A 15903-nucleotide genomic window follows, 5' to 3' on the forward strand; every position below is an offset into this window, starting at 1 on the left:
TAAGAAAAGATCTTTTTAATAAATGGTGCTGGAATAGCTAGATACCCATATAGAGAAAAAATGAAATTGGTCTCCACTTCATGCCATACACAACATCAGATCCAGGTGGATAAAAGACAAATGTGAAAGGCAAAAATCTACAGCTTTTTAGAATATATGAAAGTATCTTCTTGACTTCTGAATAGGAAAGGATTTAAGCCACTAACAGCCCTCAAGACAAAGGAAAAGAATGATAGATAAAGAGAATGATTCAGTGACACTAAAGTTATACATTGTGGTTCATAAATATATTATGTAGAGAGTTTGAAAGATAAACCACAGAGTGAGAGAAGATAGTTGCAACAAATATAACTATATGCTCATCGCAGCTTGTTGCAACACTAAGCTAAGGCAACAGTATTCAGTGGTACTACTTTGGAAAACAGTTTGGCCTCCTTTTTGTACAAATGTTATACAGTTGCCCCTTAAACACCACTGGCGGTTTGATTGACCGTGCAGGTCCACTGATACACAGATGTACACTTAATATTTTTTCTTATAATTTTCTCTTAGAGTTTTCTTAATAACATTTTCTTTTCTCTAGCTTATTTTATTGTAAGAATACAGAATGTAATATACATAACATACAAAATATGTGCTGATCAACAGCTTATTTTATATTGGTAAGGCTTCTGGTCAACAGTAGGCTATTAGTAGTTAAGTTTTGGGGGAGTCAAAAGTATTATGCAGATTTCTGACTGCATGGGGGTCAGTGTCCCCAACTTTGCATTGCTGAAGGGTCTACTATAGTTGACAATGAAAAGGAAAAAGACAAGAAACCACTGCCTAAGAATGTGTATCTCCTTCCACATTTTAAAGTTGGCATCTAAAAGTTCCCATCTTATTTACTTTTTTTTTTTACTTTAACAATAATGCTTAAAGCAGCTTTATTTGTAATTGCCCCAAACAAGAAACAACCTAAATATCTTTGGAGAATGAATAAATAAATTGTGGATTTTCATATAATGGAACAATACTCAGCAATAAAAAGGAATGACATGGGTGAATCTCAAAAACTGTTACGCAAATTAAGTTAGACACAAAGAGTACCCACCATATGATTCTGTTTATATGAAATTCAGAAACAGACAAACTAAGATGTTTGAAATCCAAACAGTCATTGGTGGATGGGGAGTATCTTGAAAGGGGCATAAGGGAACATTCTGGGGGTGATTCAGCATGCATTTAACTAGATGCAAAAGATGTACTTTCTGGCACGTTACAGATCTTAACATTCAAAAATAAAACTGTGATATCACTGCCATAAATACACCCAATGAAATATAAGTACCATACTGATTTGATATCCACCATCATCTATTTAAAAATAAAAAAAATAGGGCGCCTGGGTGGCTCAGTTGGTTAAGCGACTGCCTTCGGCTCAGGTCATGATCCTGGAGTCCCTGGATCGAGTCCCGCATCGGGCTCCCTGCTCGGCAGGGAGCCTGCTTCTCCCTCTGACCCTCCTCCCTCTCATGCTCTCTGTTTCTCATTCTCTCTGTCTCAAATAAATAAATAAAATCTTAAAAAATAAAATAAAATAAAATAAAAAAATCATCTCTCAATGAAATGGATGAGGGAGTAGTTAATGGGACCTTAATTAGTCTTTAAAAAAAAAACTTTATTTGTGAGAGAGAAAGAGTGAGCGAGAGATAACATGAAGGGGGGGAGGGGCAGAGGGAGAGGGAGAAGCAGACTCCCTGTTGAGCAGGGAGCCGGACTCGGGGCTCAATTCCAGGACCCCAGGATCATGACCTGAGCCAAAGGCAGAGCTTAACTGACTGAGCCACCCAGGTACACAGGGACCTTATTTAGTCTTGAACTATGCCCGTATTTGTATCCAAACTCGGTTTCTAACACCAAAATATACACCAATATACACCATAATATACACCAGAGTGAGATGCGGATGGTATGCCTTATCTTTTGCAAGGTGGGAGAAATCTGCCTGGGAAAGGGAAACTGGCAGGATCTGACATTGGTGTATTCTCACATCAGTTTTAAGAAAGATAACACATGAAGGTTGATCCCCCTTGAAAAGTGTTCATGCTTAGGGATATGTGTAATGCCAGTTTGAAGACCACCAGTTTAGAATGTGTGGAGATGGAATTCTGACCCAGATATATCTGACTCCCAGCCAACTATCCCATAATCCTAATTTATTCCTTATCACTTTGACCTTAAATAAAACATTTTAGGAATATTTATTTGCCGGGGGAGGGTTTGGGGCAGCTCTAGAAGTAATACATAACCATTGCTCAAAATTAAAATACAGTGTCATTTTTACATGTTGGTCTTCCACCTAGACCTTGAATTCCTTCAGGGCAAAACTAGTGTTTTATCTATATTCATGGCCCTAGAATCAATGGAGCTTCAACTCACAAAGCAGGGCCTCAATAAATATAGAGCAAATGCCCACGGTGGACAAGACCATATTTGAGTCTTTGACCTTCACGGATAAGGGCCCCAGGTTGGGAGAGGTGATGCCAATGGGTGACTCAGCTTTGGAGTTTAAGCCTCCTGTTATTTCCATCAGTCCCTTCCTCCATTCTTTGCTACAGACAACTATTGTTTTCTCAAACTAACATCCAATGCTTGATGCACTTGGCTTCGAGACAGTACCCTCACTTAGCCTTCCAACGAGATTGTCCCCTGGTCCCACCCCAAAGCCTTCCTTTATCAGATTTTTGTAACTCTCACTGCTGACCACAGAGAACTTTCATCTGTGGGATTGGGAAGAACCAGCCATGTGTGTTCTTGACACAGATGTTCCATGTGCAGAGTGAAAAAGCCTGAAGAACCTTCTGTCCACGCTGGGCTTCATCCCCTGTTGCTGTTCTCTAGCCCACAGATGCCAGAACAGTGTTTCTCACACTTTCAGCATTCCCATGTCACCTTTATGACTGTGGGTATATCCACAGGCCACCTGTATTTACATCATACTTTTCTTTATATGACTCATTATTTTTTACCTAAAAACTTGCTGAAGCTTTGTCCTGAGCAATAATATCGAAGTAATGACATGCCTGATGAGTGATGTATGATGTGTGTATATGTGTATGTGTGTGTTTCAAATGCATGTTTTTTTGTTTTTTTTTGTTTTTTAAGATTTTATTTATTTATTTGAGAGAGAGCGAATGAGAGACAGAGCGCATGAGAGGGAGGAGGGTCAGAGGGAGAAGCAGACTCCCTGCCGAGCAGGGAGCCCGATGCAGGACTCGATCCTGGGACTCCAGGATCATGACCTGAGCCGAAGGCAGTCGCTTAACCGACTGAGCCACCCAGGCGCCCTCAAATGCATGTTTTAAAAAGTTCATAGTTATTAATATTTTAAAAATATTAGTTGGTGTATGTTTAAGAAAAATCACCCAGTTTTCCCCTCGTTTCACTTTCACACAAAATGCTTTACTTCTGACACTTGTGGTCACCAAGTGTATGGGGTTTCTTCCCCACACCAAGCAATTCTTTGTGACACCAGCTGGATGTTCTACAGTTTAACTCCATTACATACAACTTCTGTCCAATGTGTCTACAAATCAGAGGTTGCCATGATCCCCCCCAGTTTCCATTAATTTCCTGCTCACAGATTGCAGGAAAACATTTATGTTTACCAGTTTATTAAAGGATATGATTAAGAATAGAGATGAACATTCAGCTGAAGAGATACATAGGGCAAGTTCTGGGAGGGTCCCCAGCACAGGAGCTTCTGTCTTGGTGGACTTGAGGTATGTCACCCTCCAGTTACATGGATGTGTTCACCAACCTAGAAGCTCTCTGAACCCCGTACTACTGGGATTTTATGGAGGCTTCATCATGTACGCATGAGAGATCATGAACTCCATTTTTAGCCCTTCTCCCTTCTCAAAAGAATAGGGGAAGGGGTGGAAAATTCAAAGTTTCTAATCATGGCTGGGTCTTTCTGGTGACCAGCTCCCATCTAGGAGCCATCTGAGAGCCCACCCAGAGTTATCTTTTTAGAACAAGAGATGCTCCCAGTGCTCTTATCACTTAAGAAATTACCAGAGTTTTAGAAGCTCTGTGCCAGGAACCGGGGGCAGAGACCAATATATCTATATTCTACTATCTCACAGTGTACTACTTAAAAAATCTCCCATATAAGACTGGAAATGTCCTGTTCTAGACAGGAAGTTATTAGGGTCTGCAGCTTTCTTCAGCCTCTTTTGAGTCAGGAATCATGGTACGGTTTCATAAAGCATAACATTTATTGGGGACCTTTGCCCTCTACTCACTGTAGAAAATTAGGAAAATACAGAAAAGTCTAAGGAAGAACAAATCGGAAATCTCTTCTTGTTCTATCTTGGTTAATACAAATAGATCTGGATTTAAAATCAGACTCAGACATAAATTCATTATAACTTCTTGGACAAGTCACTTAACTTCCTGGAGCCTCAGTTTATTCATCTGTAAAACTGGCATAATACATTTTTTGTAGGATTTTGATGAAGATTAAATGAAATAATAGTGTTTAATTACCCTAGCATGGTAAGTGATAAATAGTAAATGCTCAAAAAAGTATTTTACAGGGGCGCCTGGATGGCTCAGTTGTTAAGTGTCTACCTTCGGCTCAGGTCATGATCCCAGGTTCCTGGGATCGAGCTCCACGTCGCGCTCCCAGCTCCGCAGGAAGCCTGCTTCTCCCTTTTCCACTCTCCCTGCTTGTGTTCCCTCTCTCATTGTGTCTCGCTCTGTCAAACTAATCAATAAAATCTTAAAAAAAAAAAAAGTATTTTACAGATTATAACTTCCATAAATGTGTGGTCACATTATATGTTTCTATCCCTTTTCTCTTATTTTATCTTCAGCATGAAGTAATCTTTGAGTACATAATTACTTATTTTTGTGGGGGGACAAAATTTTTATCACAGAATAAAATTCTTTACTATGAACACACCATGACTTATTTAATAATCTTATTATTGGCTCTTTCTAGTTCTACTGTACACTGTAAGTAATGCTGTGATGAAAATCCTTGCACTTAAATCTTTGTGCTCATTTACAATTATTTCCATAGAACAAATTTCTAAACAATGGAAGTTTTATGGCTCTTGGTTTTTTATTTGGTTTTATTTTGTTTTGTTTTCCTGAATTGCTCCCTGGAAAGTTTTATAGATTTACACTTTGAGCAGCATTGGCTGAAAGTGCTTGTTTCACAGCACCCTCCCTCACACTGGGTATTATTTTTTTTTTCTAGACTTGCTAACTTAATTAACATGTATCAGGCATTGTTTACAGGCCTTATCTCATTTCATCTTCACTACAACCCTATGAAGTGTCCATTTGGTAGTCTGTACTCTTTAGCAGGTGGGGGAAACAAGATCCATAGAGGTTAAGTTCTTACCCAAGCCAGTAAATTTTTAGGCCAGGAAAAGCCTGATCATTAACTTGCTGATCATTAACTTGCTGACTGTAGCTTTTCCCCTATACCACCCTGCCTCCTGCTGGTGTCCAGAGGGAGAGCAGGAAGCACTGAAGTTCCTCAAAGCAGAATCCTTAACTCAGAGCTGGAGTGTTTGTGGTGAGTAAAGAGTGATGTCGCGACAACCATAGGATGGTGGGACTTTGAAAAATGAGGAGAAAACTCAACAAGCTTTATACTTAATATTTATGCGCTTTATGTAAGTTATAACTTAATTTAAAAAGAAAAGGAAAAATGAGAATTTTGATAGAAAAGAGGAGGAAAGACTTTTCAGACAGATAGTGGATGAGCTCATAGAAATAGCTTACACTTACTGAGCCCATACAACCAGCCAAGCCGTCCACGAAGGGCACTGGAAATAGTAACTCACTTAATTTTCATACAATCCCCATGAGGCACCTCTGTTATTTGTGCTTGACAGATAAGAAAACAGAAGTAGGAGAGAGACGGTTAAGCATTTTTTAAAATTTATTTATTTGAGAGAGAGTGCGCACACACTCGAGCAGGGGGAGGAGCAGAGGGAGAAGGACAAGCAGACTCCACAGTGAGCTCAGAGCCCAATGCAGGGCTCAAGGCTCGGTCCCAGGACCATGAGATCATGACCTGAACCTAAATCAAGACTCAGACGCTCAACTGACTGAGCCACGCAGGCTCCCCAACGGTTAAGTAATTTGCTCAAGTTTACGTGGCTAACAAGCGGAAGAGTCAGAATGTGAGGCAGGTAATTTGGCTTCTGGTTAAGACAGGCAGGCTGCGATGGCAAAGCAGCCAAAATCACCAAAGATCTGTCAGACTTAGAGGCCTCTCCCTATTCTGGAATGTCCACAACATAGAGATTTTGAAAGACCAGGATCCTATACAGATTCAGGTCTTTGCCTAACTAATTCAAGGGTCTAGCATGTGATTTCACAACCTCAGTGATGCTGCTACTTGCCCTCCTGAGTTGTCCTTTAATAGTCCTAAACTGGATCTCTGCTGGTTCTAATCCAGTGAGGCAGGTAGAAAAGTCTTTTATGCTCAACCAGTTACTGGACCTCTCAGAGAGGTGGCCACACCACTCCCACAACCAGGATTTCTCTATTTGGTCCAGGTGTTGGGTGGTGAATTCCAAGGGCATCAAAGATGCCTATGGGTGATTCACATCCTATGTCCCCACTTCTTTCCTACACTGACCCCAGGCCCACTCAGTCCTCTGGAAATGCTCCTTGTTCATTCATTCCCCCACCTGTGGAAGATACGGACAATGATGCACCCAATGAAGGAATGGGAATGGACTCTCCAAAGTCTATGTGGCAAACCCATCACAGAAATGAAAAAGAAGAAGAAGTAATAAGGTTCAGGAATGTGTCCAGCAAGGCGAGGGCTGAAGGTGGATTTGGAACTGGAGTTGGACAAGAAGAGAACCTGGAGAAGGAGAGAGGGACCATGATTTTTTTTTTGAAGTCCTCTCCAGGCTGATCTACAAGGACAGAAAAGGAGAAAAGAACTCAGGGAAGATATCCTGTACAGTCCTAAAATTATGTAGTCAGCTGTTCTGTATCTAGAAAATCATGACACAAATACACAAGAAATGGGAGGCAGCCCTAACTAATAAGAATGTTCCTATTTCAGTAAATATGGTTTGCTGGTGCGTATGAAATTAAATTGCAGTAAATATAATTTGCTGGTAGTATGGTTTTTCAATGTGTTATCAAAAGCCTTCCTCATGTGCCTAGTCAACTCCAACCTCAAGAAATATGTCAGGCCCTGGGCTAGTTTCCAGGATGTAGGGTGGACAAGCAGACAGGGTATCCACTTCCCAAAGCAGCTAACTCTAGATAATGTATTTCAGAAAGGATGAAATATTAGATGCTAAGAAGGGAGCAACAGGGGGTTTAACCCAGCGCAGAGAGTCAAGAAAGGTTGAAATTCTCTTAAATGAGGCTTGAAGGACAAGAAGGACCTAGGCTAGAATAGACAAGATGAAGACACCATGCCGATTGAGTAGCAGGTGAAAAGGAAATGACAGAAGTTCATATACACACGTGAGCACAAAATGATGTTGACAAATAGGCAACCTCTTCAAGCTTTAAACATCATGTTAAGGCGTCTGCAACTTGTTCAAAAGCAAAAGGGAACTGCCAAAGAGTAACAAGTGAAATATTTTGATATGTGTTCTACTGTGTATCCTTTGACTAATTCCACTTTAAGGAAAGAATCCTAAGGAAATAATTATAAATTTGTGCAACTATACCGTTAAAAGTGTGTTTCTAATATTGAGATTATCTAAAATTAGAAAATTTTGAAATAACCTAAACCTCTTATAGTAGGGGCTTAAATGAAGAAAACTTTGGTTCACCCATACATTAACAGCTATATAGCTGTTAAAGATACTGTGGAAAAAATATTTAATGGCATGGAAAGGTGTTTGTTATATGTTAAATGAAAAATGATTATATAAAATATATATAACACCGTTTTTAGTAAAAAAAAAAAAAAAATATATATATATATATATACACACACACACACACACAGTACGTACAAAAGACACTGGAAAGCTGTAAAACTGCACGTCAAATTATTCTTTCCCGGGCGCCTGGGTGGCTCAGTTGGTTAAGCGACTGCCTTCGGCTCAGGTCATGATCCTGGAGTCCCTGGATCGAGTCCCGCATCGGGCTCCTTGCTCGGCAGGGGTTCTGCTTCTCCCTCTGACCCTCCCCCCTCTCATGTGATCTCTCTCTCTCAAATAAATAAATAATCTTAAAAAAAAAATTATTCTTTCCTGTGGGATTATGGGTGATTTAAATGTTAATCCTTTCGCTTATTTTTTTTCTAACATGTTACTTTTGTGATTAAAAAAATTATATGTCTTATATGTCTAGAGGCTTCTGGGGTGCCGGTCATAATCTATTTCTTGACCTCGACTGGGTTTACACTGGCCTTTGTTTTAAATTTTTTGTTTTGTTTTGTTTTAAAGATCTTATTTATTTATTTCACAGAGAGAGATAGCGAGGGCAGGAACACAAGCAGGGGGAGTGGGAGAGGGAGAAGCAGGCTTCCCACTGAGCAGGGAGCCCGATGCGGGGCTCGATCCCAGAATGCTGGGATCATGACCCCAGCGGAAGGCAGACGCTTAACGACTGAGCCACCCAGGCACCCCTAAATTATTTGTTAAAAAAATAATTTGTTTAAAAATGTAAATCTGTTTAATAAACTTTCTTTTATAAAATGTGTGTTACATTTCACAATTTTGTGTTTAATAAACTGCACGTATTTCTTTTTCAAAATCTTATACGTAGTCCCAATATCTTACAGCGTTCCATAACTTCGGAGCAAAGTCGACACTTAACCGCAAACCCGCTTGCTTCACCCCCCTAGACGGCTTGGACTTCAAGCCCCAGCAAGCATTGCGGCCTGCACATCGGGAACTACGGGGTCCGAGACGGGGTTAGGGATGCACGGTCTTTTCCCTCCCAGAAGCCCGCGGGCTGCTAGGAACACCGTCCGTGTCATGGCCGCGGGAGCCGGGACGGCAAGCCCCGCTTCCGGCCCGGGCGTCGTACGTGACCCGGAGGCGTCACAGTCGAAGAAGCGGCCCGGCCGGGAAGGCGGGGAGGGCGCGCGGCGATCGGACGCGATGGCGGGAGGAGGCGGGAGCAGCGACGGCAGCGGGCGGGTGGCAGGCCGGCGGGCGTCCCGCAGCGGCGGGCGGGCTCGGCGGGGGCGCCAGGAGCCGGGGCTGGGGGGCGCCACGGAGCGGGGCGCGGGGGAGGCACGGCTGGAGGAGGCGGTCAACCGCTGGGTGCTCAAGTTCTACTTCCACGAGGCGCTGCGGGCCTTTCGGGGTAGCCGGTACGGGGACTTCAGGCAGATCCGGGACATCATGCAGGGTGAGGGCCGGACCTGGGGAAGGAGGCTGGATGGAGAAGGGGATCTGTGGGGCCCGGGGGTCGGCGCTGGGGGGATCGCCGAGCCAACGATGTCTTCTTTCCCAGCTTTGCTTGTCAGGCCCTTGGGGAAGGAGCATACCGTGTCCCGGCTGCTGCGGGTTATGCAGTGTTTGTCGCGCATCGAAGAAGGGGAAAATTTAGGTATGGCAGTTTCTGTGTTCTTCTCTGGGCTTATTTATGGTTACGTTGTTGTTTTCCAACTTATGTCCGGAACTGAAGGATTCGGGGTTAAGGTGCACTACTATGTTTCGATCACAGTGGTCTTTTTCCTTCTAGAATGAGTCTGTTCTTTGGGTCTAGTTAAGATTCTCTTGGCTACTTTTCTGTTTTTTTATTTCGTCCCACCTGTTCCTTGCTTGCCCCGACTTTGTTGCGATCTAGTGAGTTATGTTAAGAAGGCCAAATTTTCCCCCATAGTAGAATGTTTTTCAGGGTATAAGCACTTTTTTTCTTTTAATTGAACTTAAGAGCTGTTTAGCAAAACTGTCTTCAGTTTCTGGTCGCTTGTATCTGAGGAGGATGTGTGTATCCTGAAATTTGAGATGCAAATGCATGTGTTCAGTAAATGTTTACTTGTCTTTGAAGTTATTAAAAAATAGTCACTTCAAATTCACTGGTTTGAAGTTGAACTCCTAACATGTTTGTAAGCTTGTAGCCAGTATGTTAGAAAATTAAATGCAAATCTTTCTATATTTACATGTGTCTTTTCTGATAAATGTGTATTTTGGGGCATGTTTTTGCTCCTTATAAAAATAGCTTAAAGCGAAAACTGTGCTCTTTGTCCTAGACTGTTCCTTTGATATGGAGGCTGAGCTCACACCACTGGAATCAGCTATCAATGTGCTGGAGATGATTAAAACGGAATTTACACTGACAGAAGCAGTGGTCGAATCCAGTAGAAAACTGGTCAAGGAGGCTGTAAGGCTCTATTTTTATTTTCTTTTTTTTTTTTGACAAAAATCAGATGTCTTTGAGGATAAAATGCTTATCTTTTCTGTGTGGGGATGGAGAGAGCAAGTGAGCACCCTCAAACATAGACACATACAGATGTTACATCTCTTCAAGTGACTTCTTCCTGGGCCAGGCTTGGAAAGTATTAATGGCAGGTATGCTGCTTTTGTGATTTTGGTAGTGTTCCTTGTGGCCTTGGCAGGAGAGGCCACAATACACAAGAATTGGGTTGGCATTGAAGACTGACATTTTGGAGGTTATTACACCATTCAGGAGCACTGTTAAAGGGCTAGAAGCAACTGGCCTAGGTTTTGGTCATCCTTGTTTATAATAAACCAAAGAGGATAGCTGGGGCCTTGGGAAATGTGGGACTGACTTTGAAGGGGAACATTCCCTTTGAACACAAAATTAAAGATGCTAGGATAATCAGCCCGTTAGAAAAACAGTAATGGTAGAAGGCTGGCACAGCCAGTGTTCTTGACAAGGAAAAAGCTACTGGAGTGTCTAGGAACTTGGGACTGTGTGTTATGGCTCAGGTAGCTTCAAGTAGTAGAACTTACTTTTATTTAAAAGATGACTGGCAACGGGAACCAATCAGAAAAAGCTTTTTCTTTCTCAGTAACGAAGGCTGGGGGTGTGGAAGCAGATGTAGAGGTGGGGACTGAAGAACAACAGCTCAGCATTGCCTTGGTAGTGGAAAGTAAGGAAACTGGTAAGAAAAGAGCACCCCCTAAAAAGATGGTATCTGACATGGGGGTGGGAAGATAAAACTTTGCTTAGCAAGGAAGACTTTCTGTCCCTTAGCTGTGTGCTGGGTACTTAGGTACCCTGCTAAAAAAATAACTAGTGTGTGAGGTGCAGATATTTATTCAGTGAAGGACCTTGGGCAGGAACTACTTTCGGTCTGGGAAAGAGTGCTCAGGTAATCCAAATTCCAAAGAGGAATAATTCCAAGAATAGATTTTTAGTATAGGTAGGTCAGGTTTGTGTTGGAGGGAAAATGCCAGAAAAGATATTAGCAAAGGAGGAGAAATCCATGCCTCCTTTCAGAAGACCTAAGGATCTTTTGAATGGGAAGAAATGGCTCAGTTGGTGGAGCATGCGACTCTTGATCTCAGGGTTGTGAGTTCGAGGCCCACGTTGGGTGTAGAGATTACATAAAAATAAAATCTTGAAAAAAAAACTGGGCAGGAAAGAAATGGTACCATTTCAAAGTAATTCATGTAATTCCTTTTAAGTAGGTAGCTGATTCAGAAGTGCAACTCCTTCAGAACAGAAAAGCTATAGATTTGTCTCTGTCCCCTCTTCTGGAAGATTCTTGTGGACTTTCATCTGTATATTTGTTAATTTATTATTATTTATTACTTAAGTTTATTGGTCTCATTTCGGGGGCTTCCTTACGAAAAATCTGTTAGCGAAGTCTAAATTCTTTTAAAATAGTCAACCGTACTCTTAATGTTGACTCCCTTCTGCTTTTCCATTTTCCATCATGTACCAGATTTCTTGTTACACTTACCATATTACCGTTATTGCTGTGTACCAAATTACCCCCAAATCTAGCAGCTTAAAATAGGAAATATTGTCTCTCATTTTCTAAGAGTTCGGTTCAGCTGAGTGCTTCTGGCTTGAGGTCTCTGATGAGATTGTAGTCAAGCTGTCTGCTAGGGTTGCAATCATCTCAAGACTCAACTGGGGCTGAAGGATCTTTTCCCATGCTCACTCACATGGTCGTTAGCAGGACTCACTTTCCTTGCTGGCTGTTGGTTGGAGTCTTCAGCTCCTTGCTTCTCCACAGGGCTGCTCACAGTATGATAGCTTGCTTCCTCTAAAGTATGTGATCCAGGAGAACAAGAGCCCAAGACAAAAGCTGAAGTCTTTTATAATCTAATTTCAGAAGTACCATTACTTCTGCCATATGCTGTTGGTCACACAGACTGGACCAACTATGGATTAGTGTGTGGAATGGGACTATGCCGGGGGTGGGGATCATTGGGGACCATCTTAGAGGCTGGCTACTACAATTACCTTGAACTCTTAGTTATTAAATGATACCATATCACTTGCCTCATTTTATTATTTTTTAAAATCTTTCATTTAGAGTCATAGGATCTGTTAATGGTCATCTTCGGGAAAATACCATGGCTATTGAGGCTTTTCGATGCATTTTAAGCTTTGTAAAGTGTCACAGCAGTTCATTTAAAAGTCTATTAAGTTTTTGTTAAAGTTTATCAAATAAGTTACTCAGTTAGAACTTTTCATTATATGGTGTAGGGATTTCTGCAGGTCTTCACGACCCCTTCAGGAATCAAAACTATTTTCATAACAGTGCCAAATCATTAGTTGACTTTCAGTGCATTGACTTTGCACTAATGGTGCAAAAGCACTGATGGATAAAATTGCTGGTGCCTTAACATGACCCAGGAAGTAGTAACTTGTACTACTAGTCATTGTAGTCTTCACTGCCATATACTTGCAGTTAAAAAATAAATAAAAGCCAGTTTCAATTAAGAATGTCTTTGATAAAGCAGTAAAATTAATTTTATTAAATCTAGACCCTTGACAAAGTAGGAAGTTTGCCTAGAGCATTTCTGCCACATAACATGATGGTTGTCTTCAGGAAGGCACTCGTGTAATTGCTTGAGTTGCATGCTGCTCTAGATGCTTTTTTTAATGGAACACATTTCTTTACTTGGAAGAACTGAAAATTTTGGTTATTTAGGTGTGGGCATTTGGCAGTCATTTTCTTGCAAAAGAGCAATGGGAACTTGTCACTTCAAAGAAAACAGTTGGTAGTGATAAAACTCAAGCTATCAAGTAAAAATTCAAATTTTGGAAAACTTGTATTGATGTACCTGACAGCCTCCTAATCCTTATGCTTTTCTGATAAGATTGATGGTGGTTATTAACAACTGTGATTTAAAAAATATTTTTAATGAATATGTCAACATTTGGAAGATCTCTGTAACTCAGTAAATAAATATTTTCCAAATGGCCAGTGCATTAATTTACAAAATCATTCATGGGTAAAAGATCCATTTAAAATGCAAGATAGACTAAAGGATTTTAATGTACCAGATGATGAAAAGTTCACTTGCCCAAGTTTGCTGTAGAGTCAAAGAAGAATATCCACAATTTTCTGAAAGGTCTATTAAAATACTCCTCCCTTTTCCAACTTCTTATCTGTGTGAGGCTGGATTTTTTTTTAATATACTTTAACCACAACAACACATCACATCAGTATAAATGGAGAAGTAGATATGAGAATCCCAACTTTCTTCTATTAAGCCAGATATTATGGAGATTTGCAAAAATGTAAAACAAGGCCAGCCTTCTCATTAAACTTTTGTCTTAGAAAACATAGTAATTTTTCATAAAGTTATATTTACATTAACCTGCAATGGGTTTGTTATTTTTTAATGAATTAAGGAATTAATAAATATTTTAAATTTTTCTCAGTTTTATATTTCTAATATGGTGATATAATGCACATAAGCAAAAGCTCTTTGGGGTCCTCATTAACATTTAAAAGTATAAAGGAATCCTGAGACTAAAAAGATTGAGAACTGATCCTGTAAGCTGTTAATGATATGGAGGCCAAATTGATTTTCTCTTCATAACCAAAGATTCCTCAGTTAGGTTCCCATGGAGAACAGCAGAGAGTAAACATCCTCCCCTGCACCTTTGGTAACAGCATCTTTTCTTTTGGGGCCTTACCCCATTTTGGGGGGGTGGGTGCATAAAATACAGTCTCTAAGTGCCTTAATTCTTTTTTTTTTTTTTTAAGATTTTATTTATTCATTTGAGAGAGAGAGAATGAGAGAGAGAGAGCACATGAGAGGGGGGAGGGTCAGAAGGAGAAGCAGACCCCCTGCCGAGCAGGGAGCCCGATGATGCGGGACTCCAGGATCATGACCTGAGCCGAAGGCAGTCGCTCAACCAACTGAGCCACCCAGACACCCTAAGTGCCTTAATTCTTGAAATAAAAGGCTTTGTCAGAGTTCTTTGAGCATTCCTGCTTCCCATAACAGCCTGTTTTTTTTTTCTGAGTTTGCTTCCTTAGCCTTTCTTTCCTAATGTGAGTTTTGGTTTTCTTTTTCTATGTGCTTTCTGCTATTTCCTCCCAAGACACCTATCTCACCTCTAATGAAAATCTATGCTTTGAATTTCCTTTTTGTTTAAGTTAGCCAGAGACCACTGCTATTACTTACACCCTAATAACCCTAACAGCTGTATAAGAGAAGAAATTATACTTCTTTCTGAAAACTCTCAAGTGAAAAAAAAAACTTTCCAGGAAATCAAAAATAGTTTTAAAAGATAAGCTCATGGGGCGCCTGGGTAGCTCAGTCGTTAAGCGCCTGCCTTCGGCTCAGGTCATGATCCCAGGGTCCTGGGATCGAGCCCCGCATCGGGCTCCCTGCTCTGCAGGAAGCCTGCTTCTCCCTCTCCCACTCCCCCTGCTTGTGGTCCTGCTCTCGCTATCTCTCTCTCTGTCAAATAAATAAAATCTTAAAAAAAAAAAAAAGATAAGCTCATAGTACAAACGTTGGAGACAGACTTTTAATTTAGAATTTGAATGCATTCACATTTCCTTTCTTATTTCACAAATTAAATGTAGTAGGACCTGGTTCTAATTCTGGAAAAGACAGAGTAAGCATATTCTCTTCTGTCCTTCTTAATGCAAGTATAAATCCTAGACAGAATGTGTGGAGCAGCTGTCTGAGGATTCATAAATGTAAATGGTAGTAAGCAGATGGGGAAGAAGACCAGAATTTGAAGATCCACCAAACTGGTGATGATTAGTATACCATTTTTTCCTTCTCTGGTATCATCTAGCCTGGACTTGAAGTCTCTTGAGAAACCTAGAAATGCACTCCAGGTGGGAACAGAAAGAACTCCAAGAAAGGCTTCCTCTGGCCTGAGGAGCAAGAAAGGGATGTCCTAAGAGTCAGGGAGGGTGGGAGAAATCCCAGAGTTTCTTTTCTCTCTGCTCTCTTGCCCTGGCACCCAGGCAATACTGCACTGGTAGCAGCAGTGGCCCAGTGACAGCAGGGCTGGCACTACAACTGAAGGAAGAGAACCCATTCCCTTTAGCAGTGGAGCTGTGACCCCCAGAACTTAGAGCAAATTCCACTGCTTTTTTGTTGTTGTTTTTTTACTGTCTATCCTGCTGCTTAGCCCTGGATGCAGATACAGTGTATGGCACAGCAGGGAAACTAGACCCCAGGAATGCAAGGCTGGTTTGAAATTTGAAAATCAATCAACGTCCTTCACTCTGTTAGTTTAAAGAAGAATGAAATATAACATCTATCAGTTGATGCAGAAAAGGCATTTAACAAAATTCAACATTAGTTCATGATAAAAACACTCAGCAAACTACGAATAGAAGAGAACTTAATCTGATAAAAGACATCTACAGAAAACTTATAGCTAACATCATACTTGATGGTGGAGGATAGAACCAAAAGGCAAGGATGTCCATTCTCACCACTTCCATTCCATATCATACTGGAAGACCTGGCTAGTGCAGTAAGTCAAGAAAAAGAA

General features: G+C 41.0%; 2 protein-coding genes across 6 annotated transcripts in view; one reads left to right on the forward strand and one right to left on the reverse strand.

Annotated features, from left to right (window-relative positions):
* Nucleotides 1-15903, reverse strand: part of NIP7 (nucleolar pre-rRNA processing protein NIP7) — a 94653-nt gene that overhangs the window by 50486 nt on the left and 28264 nt on the right. Inside the window, exon 5 of one of the 3 annotated variants that reach the window (XM_064580997.1) lies at nt 1-9938. The exons of the other annotated variants lie outside the window; for them this stretch is intronic. Coding sequence (XP_064437067.1) covers nt 9837-9938 — 102 coding nt within the window. The 3' untranslated portion in view covers nt 1-9836. The remainder of the gene's footprint in view (nt 9939-15903) is intronic. 3 annotated transcript variants of the gene reach the window in all.
* Nucleotides 8970-15903, forward strand: part of TERF2 (telomeric repeat binding factor 2) — a 24572-nt gene continuing 17638 nt past the window's right edge. For all 3 annotated transcript variants that reach the window (XM_045890829.3, XM_054511272.2, XM_054511274.2), the window contains exons 1-3: nt 8970-9348; nt 9454-9549; nt 10196-10326. In XM_045890829.3, coding sequence (XP_045746785.3) covers nt 8970-9348; nt 9454-9549; nt 10196-10326 — 606 coding nt within the window. The remainder of the gene's footprint in view (nt 9349-9453; nt 9550-10195; nt 10327-15903) is intronic.

Source organism: Mirounga angustirostris, unplaced genomic scaffold (genome assembly GCF_029215605.1).
Source record: "Mirounga angustirostris isolate CCGP_5_RB_7025 unplaced genomic scaffold, mMirAng1.0.hap1 SCAF_16, whole genome shotgun sequence".
NCBI classification, from domain to species: domain Eukaryota; kingdom Metazoa; phylum Chordata; class Mammalia; order Carnivora; family Phocidae; genus Mirounga; species Mirounga angustirostris.